Source organism: Petromyzon marinus, chromosome 73, assembly GCF_048934315.1.
Source record: "Petromyzon marinus isolate PM22_M1 ecotype Great Lakes invasive population chromosome 73, UKy_Petmar_22M1.pri1.0, whole genome shotgun sequence".
Lineage (NCBI taxonomy): Eukaryota > Metazoa > Chordata > Hyperoartia > Petromyzontiformes > Petromyzontidae > Petromyzon > Petromyzon marinus.
Genome location: NC_133739.1, coordinates 2,108,753 through 2,131,845, shown reverse-complemented (window position 1 = coordinate 2,131,845; position 23,093 = coordinate 2,108,753). Strand labels below are relative to the sequence as shown.

The 23,093-nt window shown below is 52.7% G+C and overlaps 1 protein-coding gene across 4 annotated transcripts in view; it reads left to right on the top strand.

Annotated features, from left to right (window-relative positions):
* The window catches only part of LOC142907005 (uncharacterized), a 45,418-nt gene extending 23,427 nt beyond the window's left edge, over positions 1-21,991 (top strand). For 3 of the 4 annotated variants that reach the window (XM_076055906.1, XM_076055904.1, XM_076055905.1), the window contains exons 6-10: positions 290-350; positions 5,868-6,010; positions 8,592-8,764; positions 14,194-14,332; positions 18,301-21,991. In XM_076055906.1, coding sequence (XP_075912021.1) covers positions 290-350; positions 5,868-6,010; positions 8,592-8,764; positions 14,194-14,332; positions 18,301-20,327 — 2,543 coding nt within the window. In that variant the 3' untranslated portion in view covers positions 20,328-21,991. The remainder of the gene's footprint in view (positions 1-289; positions 351-5,867; positions 6,011-8,591; positions 8,765-14,193; positions 14,333-18,300) is intronic. The other variant, XR_012930618.1, reaches the window with a different exon arrangement.
* The last annotated feature ends 1,102 nt before the right edge of the window (positions 21,992-23,093 follow it).

Sequence of the window (23,093 nt, the reverse complement as noted above, 5' to 3'; positions counted from 1 at the left end):
TGTGTGTCTATGTGTGTGTCTGTGTGTGTGGGAATGTCTGTGTGTCTATGTGTGTCTGTGTGTGTGTGTGTGTCTGTGTGTGTCTATGTGTGTGTCTATGTGTGTGTGTCTGTGTGTGTCTGTGTGTGTGTGTCTATATGTGTGTGTGTCTGTGTGTGTGTGTCTATGTGTGTATGTCTGTGTGTGTGTGTCTGTGTGTGTGTGTCTATATATGTGTGTGTCTATATGTGTGTGTCTATGTCTGTCTATGTGTATGTGTCTATGTGTGTATGTCTGTGTGTGTGTGTAGGTGTACGATACAATGCAGAGAAGAAGAAAGTTGGTAACTACTACACCACTCCTATATACAGGTACACACACGGTGGTGAGTGCCTGTGAGTGAATGTGAGTGTGTGAGTGTGTGAGTGAATGTGAGTGTGTGAGTGTGTGTATGTGTGAGTGAATGTGAGTGTGTGAGTGAATGTGAGTGTGTGTGAGTGTGTGTGGTGAGTGAATGTGAGTGTGTGAGTGCCTGTGAGTGGTGAGTGTGTGTATGTGTGAGTGAATGTGAGTGTGTGAGTGTGTGAGTGGTGAGTGTGTGAGTGAATGTGAGTGTGTGAGTGAATGTGAGTGAATGTGAGTGTGTGTATGTGTGAGTGGTGAGTGTGTGTGTCAATGGTGAGTGCCTGTGAGTGGTGAGTGTGTGAGTGTGTGTGAGTGTGTGTGTGAGTGAATGTGAGTGTGTGTATGTGTGAGTGAATGTGAGTGTGTGTATGTGTGAGTGAATGTGAGTGTGTGTATGTGTGAGTGTGTGTGAGTGTGTGTATGTCTGAGTGAATGTGAGTGTGTGTATGTGTGAGTGAATGTGAGTGTGTGAGTGTGTGTGAGTGAATTTGAGTGTGTGAGTGTGTGTGAGTGTATGTGAGTGAATGTGAGTGAATGTGAGTGTGTGAGTGAATGTGAGTGTGTGAGTGGTGAGTGGTGAGTGAATGTGAGTGTGTGAGTGTGTGTGAGTGAGTGTGAGTGTGTGTATGTGTGAGTGAATGTGAGTGTGTGTATGTGTGAGTGGTAAGTGAGTGAGTGAATGTGAGTGTGTGAGTGAATGTGAGTGTGTGAGTGAATGTGAGTGTGTGTATGTGTGAGTGAATGTGAGTGTGTGAGTGAATGTGAGTGGTGTGTGTGTGAGTGGTGAGTGTGTGAGTGAATGTGAGTGTGTGTATGTGTGAGTGGTGAGTGTGTGAGTGAATGTGAGTGTGTGAGTGAATGTAAGTGTGTGTATGTGTGAGTGAATGTGAGTGAATGTGAGTGTGTGTATGTGTGAGTGTGTGAGTGAATGTGAGTGTGTGAGTGAATGTGAGTGTGTGAGTGAATGTGAGTGTGTGAGTGAATGTGAGTGTGTGAGTGCCTGTGAGTGGTGAGTGTGTGTATGTGTGAGTGAATGTGAGTGTGTGAGTGTGTGAGTGGTGAGTGTGTGAGTGAATGTGAGTGTGTGAGTGAATGTGAGTGAATGTGAGTGTGTGTATGTGTGAGTGGTGAGTGTGTGTGTCAATGGTGAGTGCCTGTGAGTGGTGAGTGTGTGAGTGTGTGTGAGTGTGTGTGTGTGTGAGTGAATGTGAGTGTGTGTATGTGTGAGTGAATGTGAGTGTGTGTATGTGTGAGTGAATGTGAGTGTGTGTATGTGTGAGTGTGTGTGAGTGTGTGTATGTCTGAGTGAATGTGAGTGTGTGTATGTGTGAGTGAATGTGAGTGTGTGAGTGTGTGTGAGTGAATTTGAGTGTGTGAGTGTGTGTGAGTGTATGTGAGTGAATGTGAGTGAATGTGAGTGTGTGAGTGAATGTGAGTGTGTGAGTGGTGAGTGGTGAGTGAATGTGAGTGTGTGAGTGTGTGTGAGTGAGTGTGAGTGTGTGTATGTGTGAGTGAATGTGAGTGTGTGTATGTGTGAGTGGTAAGTGAGTGAGTGAATGTGAGTGTGTGAGTGAATGTGAGTGTGTGAGTGAATGTGAGTGTGTGTATGTGTGAGTGAATGTGAGTGTGTGAGTGAATGTGAGTGGTGTGTGTGTGAGTGGTGAGTGTGTGAGTGAATGTGAGTGTGTGTATGTGTGAGTGGTGAGTGTGTGAGTGAATGTGAGTGTGTGAGTGAATGTAAGTGTGTGTATGTGTGAGTGAATGTGAGTGAATGTGAGTGAATGTGAGTGTGTGTATGTGTGAGTGTGTGAGTGAATGTGAGTGTGTGAGTGAATGTGAGTGTGTGAGTGAATGTGAGTGTGTGAGTGAATGTGAGTGTGTGAGTGTGTGTATGTGTGAGTGAATGTGAGTGTGTGTATGTGTGAGTGGTAGGTGAGTGAGTGAATGTGAGTGTGTGTATGTGTGAGTGTGTGAGTGTGTGAGTGGCGAGTGTGTGAGTGAATGTGAGTGTGTGTATGTGTGAGTGGTGAGTGTGTGAGTGAATGTGAGTGTGTGTATGTGTGAGTGAATGTGAGTGTGTGTATGTGTGAGTGAATGTGAGTGTGTGTATGTGTGAGTGAATGTGAGTGTGTGTATGTGTGAGTGAATGTGAGTGTGTGTATGTGTGAGTGGTAAGTGAGTGAGTGAATGTGAGTGTGTGAGTGAATGTGAGTGTGTGTATGTGTGAGTGTGTGAGTGTATGTGAGTGTGTGTGAGTGAATGTGAGTGTGTGAGTGAATGTGAGTGTGTGTATGTGTGAGCGTGTGAGTGTGTGTTGGTGTGTGTGAGTGAATGTGAGTGTGTGAGTGAATGTGAGTGTGTGTATGTGTGAGTGAATGTGAGTGTGTGAGTGAATGTCGGGAGCTGGACCGGTACTTATGCCCCCACCGAAGATGAACATCCGTGGAGGGATGCAGGCAAAGCCGATGAGTCAGATGCCTTCTATGACCTCCTGTCACAGGTGCTGGCTAAAGTGGCCCCTCGGGATAGAGTCATCATGTTGGGTGACTTCAATGCCCGAGTTGGTCATGATACTGGCACCTGGTCTGGAGTGATTGGAGGGCATGGGCCAGATCAGCTCAATAACAACGGTAGGAGGCTGCTAGATTTTTGTGCAGCCCATGGGCTTGTAATTACCAACACGCTGTTCCGGCATCGGCGCATCCACACAACATCATGGATGCATGCCGGGTCCAAGCAAGAACATCTGCTGGACTACATAGTGACGGACCAGCGGATGCGAGCCCATGTCCTGGACACCAGGACTAACCGTGGAGCTGATCTGCCCTCTGACCATCGACTAGTCATCTGTAAGATGCGCCTGCCATTCTTCCACTCCGGTGGTGGGTGTACACCCAGGACCCCATTCCGACCTAAAGTGGCCTGGTCTCAGTTATCTGATGAAAGTTGCAAGCGAGAATTTCATCATCGCCTGCGGCTGGGTATTGGCATCGTCCCCGACTCCTACTGATGTGGAGGGTAAATGGGCGAGGTTTAGGACTGTGACTCATGCAGCTGCAATGGCTGCTTTAGGTACGCGGTCCAGACCTCCCCAGAGACCCTGGCTGACAGAGGAGGTGTTCAGGATGGTTGAGAACAAGCGACAGGCCCACTGTCATCGGCTACAGAATCCCACGTCAGAGAATGGGGAGGCTTACCGCAGCCTTCGCTCGGAGGTTCGGAGAGCCTTGAGGCGCTGCAAGGATGGGTGGTGGTCGCAGGTTGCTGAGGAGATGGAGTCTGCCTCAGTGGCCCGTGATCACAAATCTCTATTTAACTCCATCAAAAAAGTAACCTGCAGCGCCACACCTATTACCATCATTAGGGGAATAAACGGTGATCCAATCTCCGACCCCCAGGAACAGGTTTGCAGATTTGCTGAGCATTTCTGTGAGGTCTTGGGGGAGGGAAAATCCCTCAGCCAGGAAAACATCGTGGCACAAAGTGAGGATGACCCTGCTGAGGCTGCGGTGCCTCAAATATTGGAAGAAGTCACCCCCTGTGAGTGGCTGGCTAAGGTGCCATCTGTTGAGGAAATACTGAAGGCGATCCGGAGTCTGAGACCAGGAAAGGCAGCGGGCAGAGATGATCTCCCAAGCGAAATACTGAGGGAGGGTGGCGTTTGTGCACAGACTTCCCTATATGACATCATAACAACAGTCTGGACCACTGGAAGGGTTCCGCAGGATTGGAAGGATGCCCTGGTGGTCCCCCTTTTTAAGAAGGGGGACCGCACAGACTGTAACAACTACAGGGGCATCTCACTCCTCAGTGTGCCGGGAAAGGTCCTGGCAAGGATTATTCAGCATCGCCTTGCCAGGCATGCTGAGGAGAGGCTTGCGGAGCCCCAATGCGGTTTCAGGAAAGGGCGGTCCTGCACAGATGCCATATTTTCTGTCCGTCTGCTACAGCAGAGGTGTAGGGAATTCCAACAAGACCTACATCTCTGCTTTATTGACCTGGTCAAGGCCTATGATACCATCAGTAGGCCTGGGCTCTGGGTCGTTCTTCGTGCTTTTGGAGTACCTGACCCTCTGCTCACGATCATTAAGGACCTTCATGATGGTGAGCGGGCCCGGGTAAAACTACGTGGCCGGGAGTCAGAGCCATTCCCTGTACACCTTGGGGTGCGACAGCGATGTCCTCTGGCTTCAACATTATTTAACATATATTTTGACCACGTAGTTCGTGAAGCCTTCAATAGCTGTACCGGGAGAATCTCCATTTGGTACAGATATAATGGGAGGCTGATCGATGCCCGGGTGCGGTCAAGGGATAGCTCCATATTGCTCAACCATGTTATGTATGATTTGGTAATAGCTGCTCAGTCAGAGGAGGAGTTGGAGACGCTGCTGCTGAGACTGGAGTGTGCCACTAAGAGGTGGGGCCTTACCATCAGCCCCACCAAAACTAAGCACCTGCCTGGGTATTTTGTACCATCGGACACTCCACCTCCACAACTCCCAATCGGTGATGGTGCAGTTGTGGAGAGAGTGGAGAGTTTCCCATACCCGGGCAGTGTGCTTATGACCGGCTCCAATTTAACAGCAGAGGTCTCACTCCGAATCAGTCGAGCGGCAGTATCTTTTCATCGGTTGCGTAACGCTGTGTGGAAGCTACCTGGTCTGTCGCTCCGCACTAAGCTTCAGGTCTTCTCGACCACGGTCATTCCCTCCCTTCTCTACGCTTGCGAAACGTGGACCCCCCTAATGGAACATCTTCGCTGGTTAGAAACATTTAGGCTGGCCTGCCTACGATCCATCCTGGGTTTAACCAGACTGGATTGTGTGAGGAGCTCATAAATCCTTGAAAGATCTGTGCAAGGTCCCATCGGTGAGCTCCTCCGGCGGGCAAGGCTGCGATGGCTGGGTCATGTAGCCCGCATGCCCAGCCACTGCATGCCGAAACAGCTTTTTTTCGGCCGGATCGAGGGGGCTAAGCGGGTGCGGCACGGGCTAGAAAAGAGATGGAGTGATGTGGTACAGGAGGACGTGGAGCTGAGTGGACTTGCCGATGACCGGTACCAGCGGTGTCAAGATCGGCCTCTGTGGAGGAGGCTACTGGGCAGTTGGAGGCAGTCGCCCTCCAACAACGACGGAGGGCGGAGGAGCGACGCTCACAACAACGAGCGGAGCGCCGGGTGGCTAAAGCACAGCAGGTTGGCACAGTAGGGGGCACAGGTGGTGCATCAGCCAGTCATCTCAGTCAGTCGACCCGTGGCACCTGCTGGGTCTGCCCCGTGACCTCCTGCCAGCGGGCGTTCGACACTTCACGTGGCCTCAAGGTGCACATAGCCTGGCACAAGCGTCGTGGTGACGTCACCGCCACTTAGTGGCGAATGGCGGTTGTTGTTGTTGTGTGTGTTTGTGTGTGTGTGTGTATATGAGCGTGCGTGTGTGCGTGTGTGTGCGTGTGTGTGCGTGTGTGTGCGTGTGTTTGTTTAGGTTCCGCATGAAGTGCCACCTGTGCGTGAACTACCTGGAGATGCAGACAGACCCCGCCTCCTGTGACTACGTCATCGTGAGCGGAGCGCGCAGGAAGGAGGAGCGATGGGACGGCAACGACAACGAACAGATCCTGGCCACCGGTGGGGATGCTCGGTCGCTCGCTCAGTTAGTCAGTCACTCAGTCGCTCGCTCAGTTAGTCAGTCGCTCAGTCGCTCAGTTAGTCAGTCACTCAGTCAGTCAGTCACTCAGTCGCTCAGTTAGTCAGTCACTCGGTCGCTCAGTTAGTCAGTCACTCGGTCGCTCAGTTAGTCAGTCACTCGGTCACTCAGTTAGTCAGTCACTCAGTCGCTCAGTTAGTCAGTCACTCGGTCGCTCAGTCAGTCACTCGGTCGCTCAGTTAGTCAGTCACTCGGTCGCTCAGTTAGTCAGTCGCTCAGTCGTTCGCTCAGTCAGTCAGTCGCTCGGTCGCTCAGTTAGTCAGTCACTCGTTCGCTCAGTCAGTCAGTCACTCGGTCGCTCAGTCAGTCAGTCACTCGGTCGCTCAGTTAGTCAGTCACTCGGTCGCTCAGTTAGTCAGTCACTCGGTCGCTCAGTTAGTCAGTCACTCGGTCGCTCAGTTAGTCAGTCACTCGGTCGCTCAGTCAGTCAGTCACTCGGTCGCTCAGTTAGTCAGTCACTCGGTCGCTCAGTTAGTCAGTCACTCGGTCGCTCAGTTAGTCAGTCACTCGGTCGCTCAGTTAGTCAGTCACTCGGTCGCTCAGTTAGTCAGTCGCTCAGTCGTTCGCTCAGTCAGTCAGTCACTCGGTCACTCAGTCGCTCGCTCAGTTAGTCAGTCACTCGGTCGCTCAGTTAGTCAGTCGCTCAGTCGTTCGCTCAGTCAGTCAGTCACTCGGTCACTCAGTCGCTCGCTCAGTTAGTCAGTCAGTCGGTCACTCAGTCGCTCGCTCAGTTAGTCAGTCACTCGGTCGCTCAGTCAGTCGCTCAGTCACTCAGTCACTCAGTCAGTCACTCACTCGGTCGCTCAGTCACTCAGTCAGTCAGTCACTCACTCGGTCAGTCAGTCGCTCAGTCAGTCAGTCGCTCAGTCAGTCGCTCAGTCAATCGCTCAGTCAATCGCTGTCAATCACTTGATCGCTCAGTCACTCAGTCACTCACACGGTCGCTCAGTCAGGCACTCAGTCAGTCACTCACTCGCTCAGTCAGTCGTTCAGTCAGTCGCTCACTCACTCAGTCAGTCACTCAGTTGCTTAGTCACTTAGTCGCTCAGTCAGTCGCTCAGTCAGTCGCTCACTCAGTCAGTTGCTCAGTCGCTCACTCAGTCAGTCGCTCAGTCAATCGCTCAGTCGCTCAGTCAGTCAGTCGCTCAGTCAGTCGCTCAGTCAGTCGCTCAGTCAGTCAGTCGCTCAGTCAGTCGCTCAGTCAGTCACTTGGTCGCTCAGTCAGTCGCTCAGTCACTCAGTCGGTCGGTCGCTCACTCATTCTCTCACTCACTCGCCCATCCACTCACTCACTCCCCACCCACTCACCCACTCACTCACCCACCCACCCACCCACTCACCCACTCACTCCCCCACTCACTCACCCACTCACTCACCCTCTCCCCCACCCACCCACCCACTCACCCTCTCCCCCACCCACTCACCCACTCACTCACTCCCCCACTCACTCACCCACCCACCCACTCACCCTCTCCCCCACCCACCCACTCACCCTCTCCCCCACACACCCACCCACTCACCCTCTCCCCCACCCACCCACCCTCTCCCCCACCCACCCACCCGCTCACCCTCTCCCCCACCCACCCACCCACTCACCCTCTCCCCCACCCACCCACTCACCCTCTCCCCCACCCACTCACCCACCCACTCACCCACTCACTCACTCACCCACCCACCCACCCACTCACCCACTCACCCACCCACCCACTCACCCACTCACTCACCCACCCACCCTCCCACTCACCCTCCCACCCACCCTCCCACTCACCCACCCACTCCCCCACCCACCCACCCACCCACCCACTCTCCCACCCACCCACCCACCCACTCACCCACCAACCCTCCCACTCACTCACCCACCCACCCACTCACCCACTCACTCACCCACCCACCCACCCACTCACCCTCCCACTCACCCACCCACTCACCCACCCACTCACCCTCCCACTCCCCCACCCACTCCCCCACCCACCCACCCACTCACTCACCCACCCACCCACTCACCCACCCACTTACCCACTCACCCACTCACCCACCCTCCCACCCACCCATTCACCCACCCACCCTCCCACCCACCCTCCCACTCACCCACTCACCCACTCACCCACCCACCCACTCCCCCACCCATTCACCCACCCACCCACTCACTCACCCTCTCCCCCACCCACTCACTCACTCACCCACCCACCCACCCACTTACCCACTCACCCAATCACCCACCCTCCCACCCACCAATTTACCCACCCACCCTCCCACCCACCCTCCCACTCCCCCACCCACCCACTCCCCCACCCACCCACCCACTCACTCACCCACCCACCCTCCCACTCCCCCACCCACCCTCCCACTCCCCCACCCACCCTCCCACTCCTCCACCCACCCTCCCACTCACCCACCCTCCCACCCACTCACCCTCCCACCCACCCACCCTCCCACTCACCCACCCACTCACCCCCCCACCCACCCACCCACCCACCCTCCCACTCTCCCCCCGTGTCTCAGAACACGAGGAGAAGCGGCGGCTGGAGACGGACGCCATGTACCGCCTGGAGCACGGCGACCGTGACCGGGCCAAGCTTGCGGCCGCCGCCCCGTCGCTGGCCCGGCTGGTGGCCCTCCGCTCGGCACGTCGGCACGACGGGGACGCCAACAGCCTGGCACGGCGGAGATTCCGGGTGAGGGGTCGTGAGCTGCCACCACTGCTGACTCCACCACCACTAACACCACTAACACCACCTGAACCACCACTTACACCACTATCACCACTAACACCACCACTAACACCACCTGAACAACCACTAACACCACCACCTACACCACCACTAACACCACCACTAACACCACTAACACCACTAACACCACCACCTACACCACCACTAACACCACTAACACCACTATCACCACTAACACCACTAACACCACTACCTACACCACTACCTGAACCACCTACACCACCACTAACACCACCACTAACACCACCACTAACACCACTAACACCACCACTAACACCACCACTAACACCACTACCTACACCACCACCAACACCACCACTAACACCACTACCTGCACCACTACTATCACCACCACTAACACCACCACTAACACCACCTACACCACTTACACCGCTAACACCACCACTAACACCACCACTAACACCACCTACACCACTTACACCGCTAACACCACCACTAACACCACCACTAACACCACTATCACCACCACTAACACCACCACTAACACCACCACTATCACCACTAACACCACTAACACCACCACTAACACCACCACTAACACCACCACTAACACCACCACTAACACCACTACCTGCACCACTACCTACACCACCTACACCACCACTTACACCACCACTAACACCACTAACACCACTACCTACACCACCACTTACACCACCACTACCACCACTACCTACACCACCTACACCACCACTACCACCACTAACACCACCACTAACACCACCACTAACACCACCACCTACACCACCACCTACACCACCACTATCACCACCACTAACACCACTAACACCACTTACACCACCACTTACACCACCACTAACACCACTATCACCACCACTAACACCACCACTAACACCACCACTATCACCACTAACACCACTAACACCACCACTAACACCACCACTAACACCACCACTAACACCACCACTAACACCACCACTAACACCACCTACACCACTTACACCACCACTATCACCACTACCTGAACCACCTACACCACCACTTACACCACCACTATCACCACTAACACCACCACTAACACCACCTACACCACCACTTACACCACCACTATCACCACTAACACCACCACTAACACCACTTACACCACCACTAACACCACTACCTGAACCACCTACACCACCACTTACACCACCACTATCACCACTAACACCACCACTAACACCACCACTAACACCACTTACACCACCACTAACACCACCTACACCACTTACACCACCACTATCACCACTACCTACACCACCACTAACACCACCACTAACACCACCACTATCACCACTAACACCACCATTAACACCACTAACACCACTACTAACACCACCACTAACACCACCACTAACACCACTACTAACACCACCACTATCACCACCACTAACACCACCACTAACACCACCACTAACACCACCACTAACACCACCACTAACACCACTACTAACACCACTAACACCACCACTAACACCACTACTAACACCACCACTAACACCACCACTAACACCACTACTAACACCACCACTATCACCACCACTAACACCACCACTAACACCACCACTAACACCACCACTAACACCACCACTAACACCACTACTAACACCACTAACACCACCACTAACACCACCTACACCACCACTAACACCACTACCTGAACCACCTACACCACCACTTACACCACCACTATCACCACTAACACCACCACTAACACCACCACTTACACCACTAACACCACCACTAACACCACTATCACCACCACTAACACCACCACTAACACCACCACTAACACCACTTACACCACTAACACCACTTACACCACCACTTACACCACCACTAACACCACTACCTACACCACTAACACCACCACCTACACCACCACTAACACCACCTACACCACTTACACCACCAACACCACTAACACCACCACCTACACCACCACTAACACCACTAACACCACCACTAACACCACTAACACCACTACCTGCACCACTACCTGAACCACCTACACCACCACTTACACCACCACTAACACCACCACCTACACCACCACTAACACCACCACTAACACCACTTACACCACTACCTACACCACCACTAACACCACTTACACCACTTACACCACCAACACCACCACTAACACCACCACCTACACCACCACTAACACCACTTACACCACCACTAACACCACTATCACCACCACTATCACCACTAACACCACTTACACCACTAACACCACTACCTACACCACCACTAACACCACCACTAACACCACCTACACCACTTACACCACCAACACCACCACTAACACCACCACCTACACCACCACTAACACCACTAACACCACCACTAACACCACTACCTGCACCACTAACACCACCACTAACACCACCACTTACACCACCACTACCACCACCACTTACACCACCACTAACACCACTTACACCACTTACACCACCAACACCACCACTAACACCACCACCTACACCACCACCTACACCACTAACACCACCACTAACACCACTACTAACACCACTAACACCACCACTAACACCACTTACACCACTAACACCACTTACACCACCACTAACACCACCACTAACACCACTAACACCACCACTAACACCACTTACACCACTAACACCACTTACACCACTACCTGCTCCACCACTTACACCACCACTAACACCACTAACACCACTAACACCACCACTAACACCACCACTAACACCACTAACACCACCACTGGCACCACTAACACCACCACTAACACCACTAACACCACCACTAACACCACTAACACCACCACTAACACCACTTACACCACTTACACCACCACCTACACCACCACTATCACCACTAACACCACTAACACCACCACTAACACCACCACTAACACCACCACTATCACCACTAACACCACTAACACCACCACTAACACCACTAACACCACTGCCTACTCCACCACCTACACCACCACTAACACCACCACTATCACCACTAACACCACTAACACCACTGCCTACTCCACCACCTACACCACCACTAACACCACCACTATCACCACTATCACCACTATCACCACCACTATCACCACTAACACCACTAACACCACCACTAACACCACTTACACCACCACTAACACCACTAACACCGCTCCCTGCACCACTACCTGCACCACTACCTGAACCACCTACACCACCACTAACACCACCACTAACACCACCACTATCACCACTAACACCACTAACACCACCACTTACACCACTAACACCACCACTATCACCACTAACACCACTAACACCACCACTAACACCACTAACACCACTTACACCACCACTAACACCACTAACACCACCACTAACACCACTAACACCACCACTAACACCACTAACACCACCACTATCACCACTTACACCACTTACACCACTACCTGCACCACCTACACCACTTACACCACCACTACCACCACTTACACCACCACTACCACCACCTACACCACCACTACCACCACTACCACCACCTACACCACCGCTACCTACACCACCACTACCACCACTGCCTACACCACCTACACCACCACTACCACCACTACCTGCACCACCTACACCACCACTACCACCACTACCACCACTACCACCACCACTACCACCACCTACATCACCACTATCACCACTACCACCACTTACACCACCACTACCACCACTTACACCACCACTACCACCACTTACACCACCACTACCACCACTACTACCACCTACACCACCACTACCTGCACACCTACACCACCACTACCACCACTACCACCACCTACACCACCACTACCACCACTACCTGCACCACCTACACCACCACTACCACCACTTACACCACCACTACCACCGCTACCACCACCTACACCACCACTACCACCACCTACACCACCACTCTCACCTCTACCACCACCTACACCACCACTATCACCACTACCTACACCACCTACACCACCACTACCACCACTACCTACACCACCTACACCACCACTACCACCACTTACACCACCACTACCACCGCTACCACCACCTACACCACCACTACCACCTCTACCACCACTTACACCACCACTACCTACACCACCTACACCACCTATACCACTACCACCTCTACCACCACTTACACCACCACTACCTACACCACCTACACCACCACTACCACCTACACCACCACTACCACCACTTACACCACCACTTACACCACTACCACCACCTACACCACCACTACCTACACCACCTACACCACCACTACCACCACTACCACCACCACTACCACCTCTACCACCACTTACACCACCACTACCTACACCAGCTACACCACCACTATCACCACTACCATCACTTACACCACCACTACCTACACCACCACTACCACCACCTACACCACTTACACCACCACTACCACCACTACCACCACCTACACCACCACTACCACCACCTACACCACCACTCTCACCTCTACCACCACCTACACCACCACTACCACCACTACCACCACTTACACCACCACTACCACCACCTACACCACCACTACCACCACCTACACCACCACTATCACCACTACCACCACCATCACCACCACTACCTACACCACCTACACCACCAATATCACCACTACCTACACCACCACTACCACCACTACCACCACCTACACCACCACCACTGCCACCACTACCACCACCTACACCACCACCCCTACTATCACTACCACCACCACTACAACCACCACCACTACCACTACCACCACGACTAACACGACCACCACTACCACCACGACTAACATGACCACCACCACCACTACCACCGCCACTACCACCACGACTAACACCACCATCACCACCACTACCACCACGACTAACACGACCACCACCACTATCACCACCACCACCACCACCACTACTACCACCACGACTAACACGACCACCACCACTATCACCACCACCACCACCACTACCACCACGACTAACACGACCACCACCACTATCACCACCACCACCACCACCACTACTACCACCACGACTAACACGACCACCACCACTACCACCACTACCACCACTACCACCACCACTAACACCACTACCAACACCACTACCACCACCACCACTAACACCACCATCACCACTACCACCACCACCACCACTCACACCACTAACACCACCACCATCACCACCACTACCACCACCACCACCACTCACACCACTAACACCACCACTACCACCACCACCACCACTCACACCACTAACACCACCATCACCACTACCACCACCACCACCACCACTCACACCACTAACACCACCACTACCACCACGTCTACAGGAAGAGAAGCGTGCCCGGAGTGATGCGGAGGCTTCCATGGTGGCCGAGCAGAAGAGAGCCGGAGTCTCCATTCCTCTCCTGCCGCTCAGCGATGAGGACCGCAGACTGGCGTCACTCATCACGTTACACAGTAAACACAGTGAGTCACTCATCACAGTGAGTCACTCATCACAGTGAGTCACTCATCACAGTGAGTCACTCATCACAGTGAGTCACTCATCACAGTGAGTCACTCATTACACTACACAGTAAACACAGTGAGTCACTCATCACGTTACACAGTAAACACAGTGAGTCACTCATCACAGTGAGTCACTCATCACAGTGAGTCACTCATCACAGTGAGTCACTCATCACAGTGAGTCACTCATCACACTACACAGTAAACACAGTGAGTCACTCATCACGTTACACAGTAAACACAGTGAGTCACTCATCACAGTGAGTCACTCATCACAGTGAGTCACTCATCACAGTGAGTCACTCATCACAGTGAGTCACTCATCACAGTGAGTCACTCATCACACTACACAGTAAACACAGTGAGTCACTCATCACGTTACACAGTAAACACAGTGAGTCACTCATCACAGTGAGTCACTCATCACAGTGAGTCACTCATCACAGTGAGTCACTCATCACAGTGAGTCACTCATCACAGTGAGTCACTCATCACACTACACAGTAAACACAGTGAGTCACTCATCACGTTACACAGTAAACACAGTGAGTCACTCATCACGTTACACAGTGAGTCACTCATCACAGTGAGTCACTCATCACGTTACACAGTAAACACAGTGAGTCACTCATCACAGTGAGTCACTCTACACACTACACAGTAAACACAGTGAGTCACTCATCACAGTGAGTCACTCATCACAGTGAGTCACTCATCACACTACACAGTAAACACAGTGAGTCACTCATCACAGTGAGTCACTCATCACTCATCACAGCAAGCACAGTGAGTCACTCTACACTCATTACGTTACACAGTAAACACAGTGAGTCACTCTACACAGTGAGCACAGTGAGTCACTCTACACAGTGAGTCACTCATCACTCATCACGTTACACAGTGAGTCACTCATCACTCATCACACTACACAGCAAGCACAGTGAGTCACTCATCACAGTGAGTCACTCATCACAGTGAGTCACTCATCACAGTGAGTCACTCATCACAGTGAGTCACTCATCACAGTGAGTCACGTATCACGTTACACAGTGAGTCACTCATCACAGTGAGTCACTCATCACTCATCACAGCAAGCACAGTGAGTCACTCATCACAGTGAGTCACTCATCACAGCAAGCACAGTAAACACAGTGAGTCACTCATCACGTTACACAGTGAGTCACTCTACACAGTGAGTCACTCATCACTCTACACAGTGAGTCACTTATCACTCTACACAGTGAGTCACTCATCACGCTACACAGTGAGTCACTCATCACTCATCACAGTGAGTCACTCATCACTCTACACAGTGAGTCACTCATCACTCTACACAGTGAGTCACTCATCACTCTACACAGTGAGTCACTCTTCACGTTACACAGTGAGTCACTCTACACACTACACAGTGAGTCACTCATCACTCTACACAGTGAGTCACTCATCACTCTACACAGTGAGTCACTCTACACAGTGAGTCACTCATCACTCTACACAGTGAGTCACTCATCACGCTACACAGTGAGTCACTCATCACGCTACACAGTGAGTCACTCATCACTCTACACAGTGAGTCACTCATCACTCTACACAGTGAGTCACTCATCACTCTACACAGTGAGTCACTCATCACTCTACACAGTGAGTCACACTACACAGTGAGTCACTCATCACTCTACACAGTGAGTCACTCATCACTCTACACAGTGAGTCACTCATCACGCTACACAGTGAGTCACTCATCACGCTACACAGTGAGTCACTCATCACTCTACACAGTGAGTCACTCATCACTCTACACAGTGAGTCACTCATCACTCTACACAGTGAGTCACTCATCACTCTACACAGTGAGTCACTCATCACTCTACACAGTGAGTCACTCATCACTCTACACAGTGAGTCACTCATCACTCTACACTCTACACAGTGAGTCACTCATCACGCTACACAGTGAGTCACTCTACACTCTACACAGTGAGTCACTCATCACTCTACACAGTGAGTCACACTACAATCTACACAGTGAGTCACTCATCACTCTACACAGTGAGTCACTCATCACTCTACACAGTGAGTCACTCATCACTCTACACAGTGAGTCACTCATCACTCTACACAGTGAGTCACTCATCACTCATCACTCTACACAGTGAGTCACTCATCACTCTACACAGTGAGTCACTCTACACTCTACACAGTGAGTCACTCATCACGCTACACAGTGAGTCACTCATCACAGTGAGTCACTCATCACAGTGAGTCACTCATCACAGTGAGTCACTCATCACGTTACACAGTGAGTCACTCATCACAGTGAGTCACTCATCACTCATCACAGCAAGCACAGTGAGTCACTCATCACAGTGAGTCACTCATCACTCATCACAGCAAGCACAGTGAGTCACTCATCACTCTACACAGTGAGTCACTCATCACTCTACACAGTGAGTCACTCATCACTCTACACAGTGAGTCACTCATCACTCTACACAGTGAGTCACTCATCACGCTACACAGTGAGTCACTCATCACTCATCACAGTGAGTCACTCATCACTCTACACAGTGAGTCACTCATCACTCTACACAGTGAGTCACTCTTCACGTTACACAGTGAGTCACTCTACACACTACACAGTGAGTCACTCATCACTCTACACAGTGAGTCACTCATCACTCTACACAGTGAGTCACTCTACACAGTGAGTCACTCATCACTCTACACAGTGAGTCACTCATCACGCTACACAGTGAGTCACTCATCACGCTACATAGTGAGTCACTCATCACTCTACACAGTGAGTCACACTACACAGTGAGTCACTCATCACTCTACACAGTGAGTCACTCATCACGCTACACAGTGAGTCACTCATCACTCTACACAGTGAGTCACTCATCACTCTACACAGTGAGTCACTCATCACTCTACACAGTGAGTCACACTACACAGTGAGTCACTCATCACGCTACACAGTGAGTCACTCATCACGCTACACAGTGAGTCACTCATCACGCTACACAGTGAGTCACTCATCACGCTACACAGTGAGTCACTCATCACTCTACACAGTGAGTCACTCATCACTCTACACAGTGAGTCACTCATCACTCTACACAGTGAGTCACTCATCACTCTACACAGTGAGTCACTCATCACTCTACACTCTACACAGTGTGTGTCTGTGTGACTCTCCGTGTCTCTCTGCGTGTCTTTCTGTGTGTCTCTGCGTGTCTCCGCATGTGTCTCTGTGTGTCTCTCTCTGTGTGTCTCTCCGCGTGTCTCCCTACGTGTCTCTCTGTGTGTCTCTCTGTGTATCTCTCCACGTGTCTCTCTCTGTGTGTCTCTGTGTCTCTCTCCGTGTCTCTGCGTGTCTCTCTGTGTGTCTCCGTGTCTCTGTGTGACTCTCTGCGTGTCTCTGTGTGTCTCTGTGTGTCTCTGTGTCTCTCTCCGTGTCTCTGCATGTCTCTGTGTGTCTCTGTGTGTCTCCGTGTCTCTGTGTGTGTCTCTCTGCGTGTCTCCGTGTCTCTGTGTGTCTCTCTGCGTGTCTCTCTCTGTGTCTCTCTGCGTGTCTCCGTGTCTGTGTGTGTGTCTCTCTGTGTCTCTCTCTGTGTCTCTCTCTGTGTCTCTCTCTGTGTCTCTCTGCGTGTCTCCGTGTCTCTGTGTGTCTCTGTGTGTCTCTCTGTGTCTCTCTGTGTGTCTCTGTGTGTCTCCGTGTCTCTGTGTGTGTCTCTGTGTCTCTGTGTGTGTCTCTGTGTGTCTCTCTCTGTGTCTCTCTCCGTGTCTCTCCGTGTGACTCTCTCCGTGTCTCTCTGCGTGTCTCTGTGTGTCTCTGTGTGTCTCTCTGCGTGTCTCTCTGTGTGTCTCTGTGTGTCTCCGTGTCTCTGTGTGTGTCTCTCTGCGTGTCCTCCCCACCTCTCCAGCGTACAAGGACCGGCAGAGGCAGACACGCAGAGACATCTCCTGCCGGCCCTGGTTCACTAGCAACGCGACAGCCTCCTCCTCCTCCTCCTCCACCCCCGCCTCCTCCACCTCCTCCACCTCCTCCACCCCCGCCTCCTCCACCTCCTCCACCTCCTCCACCTCCTCCTCCACCCCCTCCTCCTCCTCCACCTCCTCCACCACCGCCTCCTCATCGTCCACGATGGTCAAGTCCGAATCTCCCGGCGTCTCCGGGAGCCACTCGGCGATTCTGTCCACGCTACGCCGGTCCACTTCCTCCTCCACCTCCTCCACCTCCTCCACCTCCTCCACCTCCTCGTCGCACAAACGCAGCCTGGGTCGCGTTCCCGGCGTGTCGCCCAGGGACCTGGGGATCCTGAAGAGGAGGAAGATGATGATGAGCAGCAGCAGCATCAGCAGCAGCAGCATCAGCAGCAGCATCAGCAGCAGCATCAGCAGCAGCAGCATCAGCAGCATCAGCAGCAGCAGCAGCAGCCTCAGCAGCAGCATCAGCAGCAGCATCAGCAGCAGCAGCATCAGCAGCAGTAGCATCAGCAGCAGCATCATCAGCAGCATCTGCAGAAAGGCGGAGGGGACGCTGGGGAGAGACACGGAGACACGGGGGGGAGATGAGACAGACGTTGTGGATGGAGACACGGTGAGACAGGGAGACACGCTGAGACACGGAGACACGCTGAGACAGGGAGACACGCTGAGACACGGAGACACGCTGAGACACGGAGACACGCTGAGACAGGGAGACACGGTGAGACAGGGGGACACGGTGAGACAGGGAGACACGCTGAGACAGGGAGACACGCTGAGACAGGGAGACACGCTGAGACAGGGGGACACGGTGAGACACGGAGACACGCTGAGACAGGGAGACACGCTGAGACAGGGAGACACGGTGAGACAGGGAGACAAGGGGAGACAGGGAGACACGCTGAGACAGGGAGACACGGTGACACAGGGAGACACGCTGAGACAGGGAGACACGCTGAGACAGGGAGACACGGTGAGACAGGGAGACACGGTGAGACAGGGAGACACGGTGAGACAGGGAGACACGGTGAGACAGGGAGACACGCTGAGACAGGGAGACACGGTGAGACAGGGGGACACGGTGAGACAGGGAGACACGCTGAGACAGGGAGACACGCTGAGACAGGGAGACACGCTGAGACAGGGAGACACGCTGAGACAGGGAGACACGCTGAGACAGGGAGACACGGTGAGACAGGGGGACACGGTGAGACAGGGAGACACGCTGAGACAGGGAGACACGCTGAGACAGGGAGACACGCTGAGACAGGGAGACACGCTGAGACAGGGAGACACGGTGAGACAGGGAGACACGGTGAGACAGGGAGACACGCTGAGACAGGGAGACACGCTGAGACAGGGAGACACGGTGACACAGGGAGACACGGTGAGACAGGGAGACACGGTGAGACAGGGAGACACGGTGAGACAGGGAGACACGCTGAGACAGGGAGACACGCTGAGACAGGGAGACACGGTGAGACAGGGAGACACGCTGAGACAGGGAGACACGGTGAGACAGGGAGACACGGTGAGACAGGGAGACACGCTGAGACAGGGAGACACGCTGAGACAGGGAGACACGGTGACACAGGGAGACACGGTGAGACAGGGAGACACGGTGAGACAGGGAGACACGGTGAGACAGGGAGACACGCTGAGACAGGGAGACACGCTGAGACAGGGAGACACGCTGAGACAGGGAGACACGCTGAGACAGGGAGACACGCTGAGACAGGGAGACACGGTGAGACAGGGAGACACGGAGAGACACGGAGACACGCTGAGACAGGGAGACACGGTGACACAGGGAGACACGGTGAGACAGGGAGACACGGTGAGACAGGGAGACACGCTGAGACAGGGAGACACGGTGAGACATGGAGACACGGGACTTCCTTTTTGTCTGGCTGCATTAGTTCCGGATTACTCCGACTCCTCTGACAATGACAGCCTCAGCTAGTCAGGGTGAGGTCTGGAGAGAGGAGTCTGTAGCTGTAGTGGTAGCTGTAGTGGTAGCTGTAGTGGTAGCTGTAGCTGTAGTGGTAGCTGTAGTGGTAGCTGTAGTGGTGGTGGTAGCTGTAGTGGTAGCTGTAGTGGTGGCGGTAGTGGTAGTGGTAGCTGTAGTGGTAGTAGTAGTGGTAGCTGTAGTGGTGGTGGTAGCTGTAGTGGTAGCTGTAGTGGTAGCTGTAGTGGTAGTAGTAGTGGTGGCGGTAGTGGTAGTAGTAGTGGTAGTAGTAGTAGTGTAGTAGTAGTGGTGGTAGTGGTAGTAGTAGTGTAGTAGTATTGTTAGTAGTTGTGGTAGTAGTAGTAGTGGTAGTAGTAGTAGTAGTGATAGTAGTGGTGGTAGTAGTAGTAGTGTAGTAGTAGTAGTGTAGTAGTAGTAGTGTAGTAGTTGTGGTAGTAGTAGTGTTAGTGGTAGTTGTAGTAGTAGTTGTGGTAGTAGTAGTGGTAGCTGTAGTGGTGGTGGTAGTAGTAGTAGTAGTGGTAGCTGTAGTGGTAGCTGTAGTGGTGGTGGTAGTGGTAGTAGTAGTTGTGGTGGTAGTAGTGGTGGTGGTGGTAGTAGTAGTGGTAGTAGTGGTGGTAGTAGTAGTGGTAGTAGTGTTGTAGTTGTGGTAGTAGTAGTGCTAGTAGTAGTGTTAGTTGTAGTTGTGGTAGTAGTGGTAGTAGTAGTGGTAGCTGTAGTGGTAGTAGTAGTGGTAGTAGTGGTAGTAGTAGTGTAGTAGTAGTGGTAGTAGTGTTGTAGTTGTGGTGGTGGTAGTAGTAGTGGTAGTAGTGGTGGTGGTAGTAGTAGTGGTAGTAGTGTAGTAGTAGTAGTGTTGTAGTTGTGGTAGTAGTAGTGCTAGTAGTAGTGTTAGTGGTAGTTGTAGTAGTAGTTGTGGTAGTAGTAGTTGTGGTAGTAGTAGTGGTGGTAGTAGTGGTGGTAGTAGTGGTGGTGTAGTAGCAGTGGTAGTAGTAGTAGTGGTAGTAGTTGTGGTAGTAGTAGTGATAGTAGTGGTGGTAGTTGTAGTAGTAGTTGTGGTAGTAGTAGTTGTGGTAGTAGTGGTAGTAGTGGTAGTAGTAGTGGTAGTAGTGGTAGTAGTGTAGTAGTTGTGGTTGTAGTAGTAGTGTAGTAGTGTAGTAGTAGTTGTGGTTGTAGTAGTGGTAGTAGTAGTAGTGGTAGTAGTAGTGGTAGTTGTGGTTGTAGTAGTAGTTGTAGTAGTAGTGGTGGTGGTAGTAGTAGTAGTAGGAGTGGTAGTAGTAGTGGTAGTTGTGGTAGTAGTAGTAGTGGTAGTTGTGGTAGTAGTAGTGGTAGTAGTAGTAGTGGTAGTAGTGGTTGTAGTGGTAGTAGTAGTGTAGTGGTAGTAGTAGTAGTAGTGGTAGTAGTGGTAGTAGTAGTGGTAGTAGTGGTAGTTGTTGAGGTAGTGGTAGTTGTTGAGGTAGTGGTAGTAGTAGTAGTGATAGTAGTAGTGGTGGTAGTAGTAGTGTAGTAGTAGTAGTGGTAGTAGTGGTAGTTGTGGTTGTAGTTGTGGTAGTAGTAGTGTAGTAGTAGTGGTAGTAGTAGTTGTGGCTAGGCGCGACGTGAACTCTGCTAACCAACCCCCGTCGCTGTGCTTGGAGTAAAATAAAAGTGACGCTGCTCCCGCCTGGCCGCCCTACGATCGCCGCTTAACACGTCGCCACCACCACACCACCATACCACACCACCACCACGACACCACCACACAACCAACACACCACCACCCCCACCACACCACCACCACACCACCACCATTACACCACCTCCACACCACCACCACCACCACACCACCACGACACCACCACTCCCACCACCACCACACAACCCCTACCACTGAGTCTCTCCCAGGGCTCTGAGTCTCTCCCAGGGGCTCTGAGACTGATCCGGAGTCTCTCCCAGGGGCTCTGAGTCTCTCCCAGGGCTCTGAGTCTCTCCCAGGGCTCTGAGTCTCTCCCAGGGCTCTGAGTCTCTCCCAGGGACTCTGAGTCTCTCCCAGGGCTCTGAGTCTCTCCCAGGGCTCTGAGTCTCTCCCAGGGCTCTGAGTCTCTCCCAGGGGGTCTGAGACTGTTCCTGAGTCTCTCCCAGGGCTCTGAGTCTCTCCCAGGGCTCTGAGTCTCTCCCAGGGCTCTGAGACTGATCCTGAGTCTCTCCCAGGGGCTCTGAGTCTCTCCCAGGGGCTCTGAGTCTCTCCCAGGGCTCTGAGTCTCTCCCAGGGGGTCTGAGTCTCTCCCAGGGGCTCTGAGACTGTTCCTGAGTCTCTTCCAGGGCTCTGAGTCTCTCCCAGGGACTCTGAGTCTCTCCCAGGGGCTCTGAGTCTCTCCCAGGGCTCTGAGTCTCTCCCAGGGCTCTGAGACTGATCCTGAGTCTCTGCCAGGGCTCTGAGACTGATCCTGAGTCTCTCCCAGGGGCTCTGAGTCTCTCCCAGGGCTCTGAGTCTCTCCCAGGGGCTCTGAGTCTCTCCCAGGGGCTCTGAGTCTCTCCCAGGGCTCTGAGACTGGTCCTGAGTCTCTCCCAGGGCTCTGAGTCTCTCCCAGGAGTAGCAGCGTCCTTCACTTGAAACTGGCTGGTACCGGTCATCGGTAAGTCACTCAGCTTCACTCCACCACATACACAATAACTACCACCACACACACACTACCACCACCACACACACAGTAACTACCACTACCACTAACTACCACCACCACACACAGTAACTACCACCACACACACAAACTACCACCACACAGT